Source organism: Helianthus annuus, chromosome 6 (genome assembly GCF_002127325.2).
Source record: "Helianthus annuus cultivar XRQ/B chromosome 6, HanXRQr2.0-SUNRISE, whole genome shotgun sequence".
Lineage (NCBI taxonomy): Eukaryota > Viridiplantae > Streptophyta > Magnoliopsida > Asterales > Asteraceae > Helianthus > Helianthus annuus.
The window spans coordinates 33,469,149-33,476,696 of record NC_035438.2 but is presented as its reverse complement, the minus strand read 5'-3'; the positions used below and the strand labels follow the sequence as shown (position 1 = coordinate 33,476,696).

The window sequence follows — 7,548 nt, the reverse complement described above, 5'->3', positions numbered from 1 at the left end:
GCGTTCGTTTCATGGAATGAAATGGAATGGAATTAGGAAGTTTTTCTTTGTAAAATTGATCTTGGTTGGGGGAGGGAGGAATTTGAAATCCCATGAATTTCTTTAATCAATGAAATTTGTGACTATTTCAACATTCCTTAGAAATCCTTCACTCTAATGAAGGAATGGAATGGAATGTTGAAATAGTCACAAATTTCATTGATTAAAGAAATTCACGGGATTTCAAATTCCTCTCTGCCCCAACCAAGATCAATTTTACAAAGAAAAACTTCCTAATTCCATTCCATTCCATTCCATGAAACGAACGCTACCTAAAGGTGTGGCCATGACCCAAACCACTACCTCCTTACTTATTTTAATTTATCTTTATTCAAAGAAAAAGGAAATGATTACTTTAAAAATAGAAAGGAGGACCATGGTTGGCATGGTTTAATCCATGGTGGATTAAGGAAGGGGATAATATAACCTTCCATTCATGTTCCTACATGACGAATTATGTCTCAACCATGACCCCCACACCCTTTAGCCTTGTATGGGTTCAAATTCTTATAAAAACTTTTTTTTTGAACGGCAAATTTCTTATGAAAACTTTTAATCCCAAAACTAATACATTTGAAAACAGATACCAACCAAATACTTAAGATCACAATAAGTTCCTTAGGACAAACTTTACCTGACAAGAATTTATACACATAATTTATGACCCATTTTAGGATATTTATTAACAACCAATGTTGGACATATATTACTATTTCCTTTGCAATAATTAATCTCAATATTTTAAAAACCGGTTTAAACCGACTAGTTGTATCGGTTAAACCGTCCAATATATCTGATTAAACCGTTTTCGAGCCAAATCTGGTACGGTATAAAAACCGAATTTTAAAACTTTGGTTAATCTAAAAAAAAAAATAAATAATCATATATATCTTTTAGTAATAATTATTTGTTAGATTTGTCAAACTAATAACTTTCTTTCATCTTACCAAGAAAAGAAAAGATTTATTGCCACTAATACATAAATGTTATTAAACAACTACATACTAATTCAAAAGTTATAATATTCTTAGGGGGTACGGGGCACCTTCGGGATGCTTGATCGGGGAGGGGTTTCGCCGGATCGGGGGGTGCCGCCATTGATGCGGTGGGTGAAATCGGGGAAGAGAGAGGAGGGAGGGTAGGTGGCGGCTCACCGATGAGAGGGGAGGAGAGAGAGAGGAGAGAGGAGAGAGGGGACCAATCACAGTTTTTCTTTATTTTTTTTTTTTTTTTTTTTTTTTTTAAAAAACCAATTCACCTAATAGGGGAGTGGCGCCATCAAATGGGGGTGTTAGGGGAGTTTAAGAGGGGAGTTGACGTGGCACACGGGGATTGGTTTGGCGTAAGAGAGAGCACTCACCTATTAGGTGTGCACCCCCTTCACCCTTAGTTTCACATTGGGTCTAAAAAAAGATATTTTACTCTCCCATCTCCCAAGAGTTATTAATCACCAAAAGCAAAAATCAAATGCATTTGTACTCACATTAATTTGGTCAAAATGAAGTGTGAATGAGAGAGAGAGAGGTCTTGAATAAAAGTTCCATCATTCATAAGATGCTCTATACTCACTAGTTTATTCTTTGAATTCCCTTCCCTTCCCTTGGTGTTCAACTTTCCATCAATCGATCTGACACCCAACAAAACAATAATCATATTCACAACATCTTCAACACAACACATTCCCAACACACCCTTTGCCTTTTCTTCCAATCTTTGATTCAAGATATTACTTTCTTCATCTGGGGTTCAAATTCAATCAAGATCACTTCTTGATTATGCCTTCATAAATCTTCAAACCAAACCTATTCATTGATTGATTCCACTTCAAATCAGTTTTCTTATTCAAGTTTTAAGAGATAGTTCCTTCAATTAATGGGTTGCTTTTCTTGTTTCGATTCAAAGGAAGATGGAAAATCTAAGCCTCAAAAGACTAGGGCTGATCACAATGAAGTTCACCCATCTGCCCCTTCAAATATCTCAAGATTACCTTCTGGTATTTTCATTTTTTTCATGATTTAAACTATGAATTTATCAACATTGGTTGTTTGATCTGATTTAGCTTTTTACATGTTATAAATACCCTTTGATGTAGACCCATTGAATTGTATAAAAATAGTATCTTTTTAAGGTTCTTTAATGATATTGTTGTTGATAAATTTGACTAGTATGATCTATGGAGTTGTAAAGTTGCTAACTTTATGATTGGATTTGCAGGTTTGGATAGACAGAAATCTAGAAATAATGTTAGTTTGAGGAAAGAATCGTCGGGTTCGAAAGACGGGTCGCAGGGTCAGATTGCTGCTCATACATTCACTTTCCGGGAGCTTGCAGCTGCAACAAACAATTTTAGCCCTGATTGTTTGCTAGGAGAAGGAGGGTTTGGCCATGTGTATAGAGGACGGCTTCCGGGCAGCGGTCAGGTATAGACAGACTGATGAAACCTTTGTGTGTATGTATGTATTTAATTTAAGGTAGTTAAAACTCTGAGTAAAAGATTTATAATATATTGTGTCTTGATCATAGTTGTTAACGGTGAATAGCGACAAATAGCGATAAGGTACCTATATGCTACATAGCGAATAGCGATAAGCAGCGGGCGCTATTTTATAAATAGTGATACACTAGAAAAAAAATTCAAATTTTTTTATATGTATATTATATTAAAATACCCTGGTATATACGCTATGTGCTATTTTACATGGATTTTTAACAAAAACCTAAAATCCAGCTATTTTATTTTTATAGCTATATTTAATCGCTATTTATATTTTAAAAAAAAACTGAAATCCCGCTATTTATGGCTACATACCCCATAGCGACCTTTGACCTATACACTATGCTATTCGCTATAGCGACCATAGCGACCGCTATTGACAACTATGGTCTTGATGCATGTTTTGTTGGCATACGAGCACGGCTGAGTTTGGATTAATAGTAGTCTTCGGATAGATTTCAATATGTTTGACCCGTTGACCTATTTGATGTAACCTAAATCGACCTATTTATAAGTGAATAGCTGAAACCGAGAGTTGTAAAGTCTAACAAGAAATCAACAAGCTGGTAGGTAGACGATTAACTAATGGCAGGGTATGAGTCATTATAAAAAAATCTTTTCAGGGTATGCACTAAAATATTTTTTAAACTAACTTTTCTACACTATAAAAATATAGTTTTCTCAGGGTATGTACATGGACCACATAGATCTGCCCCGGATTATCTTGTTCTATGATCTTTATTCTCAAGTTGTTAACACCACAACAACACGATCATGTTTGTTTACAGTAATATAGCATCGCCCATAACCTGCCATTTTTGTTAAGCTTATATCTAATTCGACTAATTGTTATAGATGTCCCAAGTATATTGCTCAAACTTTTAAGCTGATTACCGTCCTGTTTCACAGATTGTAGCTGTCAAACAATTGGATAGGAACGGGCTGCAGGGTAACCGTGAATTTCTCGTAGAAGTTCTTATGCTCAGCCTTTTACATCATCCCAATTTGGTGAATTTAATCGGATACTGTGCTGATGGTGACCAAAGACTTCTTGTTTATGAATTCATGCCATTGGGATCGTTAGAAGATCATCTTCATGGTAATCATCTTTTGAGTAATCGCTTTCTGATTACTGAATATCATGTAATCACTTTCAAACCGCAACATCCGAACATAAAATTTACATAATAACCGAACTCAACAGTTCATTACTCTTTGCAGATCTCCCACCAGAAAAAGAAGCGTTAGATTGGAACACAAGAATGAAGATAGCGGCTGGTGCAGCTCGAGGTTTGGAATTTCTTCACGATAAGGCTAATCCTCCTGTTATTTACAGGGATTTCAAATCATCAAACATTTTGCTCGGTGAGGGATTTCAACCAAAGCTTTCTGATTTCGGGCTAGCGAAGTTGGGCCCGACGGGAGATAAGTCTCATGTATCCACACGGGTCATGGGAACGTATGGTTACTGTGCTCCTGAGTATGCGATGACCGGTCAACTCACTGTTAAGTCTGATGTGTATAGCTTTGGGGTGGTTTTCTTAGAGCTTATTACAGGCCGAAAAGCCATTGACAGCAGTGCACCGCAAGGACAGCAGAATCTCGTCACTTGGGTAATCCCTTTGTTTCCATCGTGTCTTTTTTAATTAGAGCAAAATGCCATTTTCGTCCCTGAGGTTTGGCCAGTTTTGCGACTTTCGTCCAAATGTTTGTTTTTTCGCATCTGAATCCTAAAGGTTTGAAATCTTGCCATTTTCATCCAGCCGTTAATTCTATCCATTTTTCTTCGTTACTTCAGGGGTATTTTCGTCTTTTTTGTTAACTTAAAGGGCAATTTTATCTTTTTCACTTTATGTAAAAAGACCAAATACCGCTGAAAAAGACCGTATTGCCTTTTAAGTTAACAAAAAAGACGGAAATACCCCTGACTTAACGAAGAAAAATGGATGGAGTTAACGAGCTGGATGAAAATGGCAAGATTTCAAACCTTTTGAATACAGATGCAGAAAAACAAACCTTTGGACGAAAGTCGCAAAACAGGCCAAACCTTAGGGACGAAAATGGCATTTTACTCTTTTAATTACTATAATGTTGTTCACATTTTTTTTATAACTTGATTAGATACAAATCGTGAATAAATAAAATGTATTTTGTGAATTTACAGGCACGACCCTTATTCAACGACAGAAGGAAATTTGCAACATTGGCAGACCCCAGGCTTGAAGGACATTATCCCATGAGGGGTCTGTACCAGGCTCTAGCGGTTGCATCGATGTGCATCCAAGAACAGGCTGCGGCTCGACCGCTTATAGGAGACGTGGTCACTGCCTTATCTTATCTTGCGAACCACACCTATGATCCCAATGCGGCCTCTGGTCAAAGCAACCGGTACAACAACGGTGAGAGAACCAGTAGAATTTCAAAGAATGAAGAAGGTGGTGGGTCGGGTCGTAGCAGGTGGGGGGATCTAGAAGGTTCCGACAAAGGAGATTCGCCTCGAGAAACTCAAACTCCAAGGATGCTGAATCGAGATCTTGATCGAGAACGGGCTGTTGCTGAGGCTAAAATGTGGGTAGAAAAAAGACGACAAAGTGCACAAGGCAGCTTTGATGGGAATGCTAACGGTTAAGAGACGAGTGTTGGTGCGTTACTGTGGTGTTTTGAACTTTTGACCACCACGATTTGATTTTTTTCTTTTGTTTTCCCTGTACCCGATTCAGGAGAAAAAATTCGGATAAACAGGCGGGTGTTTATGTATACCAAATATGAGGTGAATGGGAAAACTTATTATGGTTTATGGGTTATTTTGTTGTTGTACACCGAGGAGTCGTAGCGTTTAAGATGATGGTTTATGGGTAATCCTGTAAGAGATTTGGGTCAAGTGTTTAACTCGCCACAAGTTGCGACTTACTTTTTAAGTCAGTTATTCCATTGTTGTTGGTGATCATGATTGGAACATTCTATGTACTTGAATATCATGATATTAATTGAAAGACCACTTGCAAGTGTGGTGGTCGCGTTGAGAACTAGATTCTAGCGTGCAATAGCGTTGTGGATTCGATTCACACAATTAGTATGGTATTGAAGACAATGACTTTCACAAGGATTGATATTAAGAACTTGATTCTCACACAAATTGAGAAGTATGATTCTCCACACAAATTGTCTAATTGTGATTGTGACTTTGATATTTTTGTTTTGTAAAATTTGAATTTTGGGACTTGATGGTGAACATATTCCACCCATTTAGTTTTGTGAAGTATGATGCACACTCAAGAGTAGTATGGTGGAATAGAGTAGTAAAAATGTAACAGATGAATGAGTTATTTTTTTATATAAAGACTTGCATTATTTAACAAAGTTTGTAATCAAATTTAATATACAAGTAAAAATGACTTGTTACCACAACATATCTTGTAATAGAAGGAATACCGCTAGCTTCTTCAAGGAAGTCGTCATCATCATCATACTTAGTAAATCCCACTAATAGCAAAGCTAAGGTAGAGTCTGAGAAGGGTAAGATGTAGACAGTCTTACCTTTACTTTTTAAAAATAGAGAGACTGCTTCCAGTGAGACCCCCGACTCGATAGAAGTTTTGTATCAAGCCTTGCACATAAGGCACATAACACTGCTTTTTCAAGGAAGTGATTAGGTTAATATGTCAAAACATGTTTTATAAGAAGAATTGTTCTAGATTTCCATTTAAACTCATTTTTATAAATTATGCATTTTTTTAGAAAGGCATGATCTAAAACGGACAGCAACAAACAAATAGCTACAGAAATAGTAAGAAACAAACCAAAGTTTACAATTTACAATTTAATATATATATATATATATATATATATATATATATATATATATATATATATATATATATATATATATATATAATGTAAGTATCTATAGAAAACTCACTTTAATTTAGAAAACCCGGGAAACTCAAAGCTCCCAATGTTTTTTTTTCTTGAAAAAATTTACACATGTTATATACATGTTTTTAAGGGTTTTGGGCAAAAAAAAAAAATCAAAAAACGCCGAGTAGATATTTTTAAAAAAAATAAACAAGTTTTGGTGTAACACATGTTACAAATATGTCAGATAAATGTAACATGTGTTACACAAAAACTTGTTTATTTTTTTTTAAATATCTACTCGGCGCTTTTTTGATTTTTTTTGCCCAAAACCCTTAAAAACATGTATATAACATGTGTAAATTTTTTAAGAAAAAAAAAACATCGGGAGCTTTGAGTTTCCCGGGTTTTCTAAATTAAAGTGGGTTTTCTATACATCCTTCCCCTATATATATATGTAGGGAGAAGATCATGCGAGAACCACTTCTTATTGCGAGAACCAATGTGAACACAACCAAAAATGTCTAAAAATAGCTAAAAATCACACAATTTTTTTTGGCCACTAAAAGTAGCGATTTGAGCATAAAAAATATTAAATTTTTTTTTTTGATTTTTTTAGATTTTTTTTAGGTTTTTTGGGGGTTTAATTTTTAGCATTTTAGCTTTGGGGGGGGGGGGTTAGGTTTTTTTTAGGTTTTTTGGGGGTTTTAGTTTTTAGCATTTAGCTTGGGGGGGGGGGTTAGGTTTTTTTTTTTTTTTTTTTGGGGGGGGGGGGGCGGGGGGTGGGGGTTAGGTTTTTTTAGCTATTTTAGGTTGTGTTCACATTGGTGCTCGTGGTTCTCGCAATAAATGGAGTTCTCGTATGAGCCCCTTCCTATATATATATATATTAACTAGTTGATTCTCCGTCCGCGCGTTGCGGGGGGCCCAATGACTGCAAAACGCGTGTCAACAACGGCAAGCAGATACCGAAAATCAAAACATAAATAAAAATGACGTGGTAAGGATAGTCACTCCGTCCTAAAAAAACGATTTTAAATAACCTAATATATAATAATAGGACCCACACGTACTACACGTTGGAAATTCGGTTGTTTTCAGTTCAGTTATTACGATGCTAACACGTTAAAATATGGATGAGCTCGGTACCGGTAACGGCA

The 7,548-nt window shown here is 36.0% G+C and overlaps 1 protein-coding gene across 1 annotated transcript; it reads left to right on the top strand.

The window, feature by feature from the left end:
* Positions 1–1,516: 1,516 nt before the first annotated feature.
* Positions 1,517–5,562, top strand: LOC110926326 (serine/threonine-protein kinase PBS1). Its single transcript, XM_022170072.2, has 5 exons — positions 1,517–2,032; positions 2,254–2,459; positions 3,443–3,632; positions 3,755–4,146; positions 4,698–5,562. The coding sequence occupies exons 1-5, from the start codon at positions 1,912–1,914 to the stop codon at positions 5,160–5,162; spliced, it is 1,374 nt and encodes a 457-aa protein (XP_022025764.1). The 5' UTR covers positions 1,517–1,911; the 3' UTR covers positions 5,163–5,562.
* Positions 5,563–7,548: the final 1,986 nt, after the last annotated feature.

Excerpts from the sequence above, each read along its gene's own strand:
- LOC110926326 (XM_022170072.2), top strand. The coding sequence starts at position 1,912 with ATGGGTTGCTTTTCTTGTTTCGATTCAAAGGAAGATGGAAAATCTAAG. Across the intron at positions 2,460-3,442 it reads GGCTTCCGGGCAGCGGTCAG|ATTGTAGCTGTCAAACAATT; the intron begins GTATAGACAGAC and ends CCTGTTTCACAG. Across the intron at positions 3,633-3,754 it reads GTTAGAAGATCATCTTCATG|ATCTCCCACCAGAAAAAGAA; the intron begins GTAATCATCTTT and ends TACTCTTTGCAG.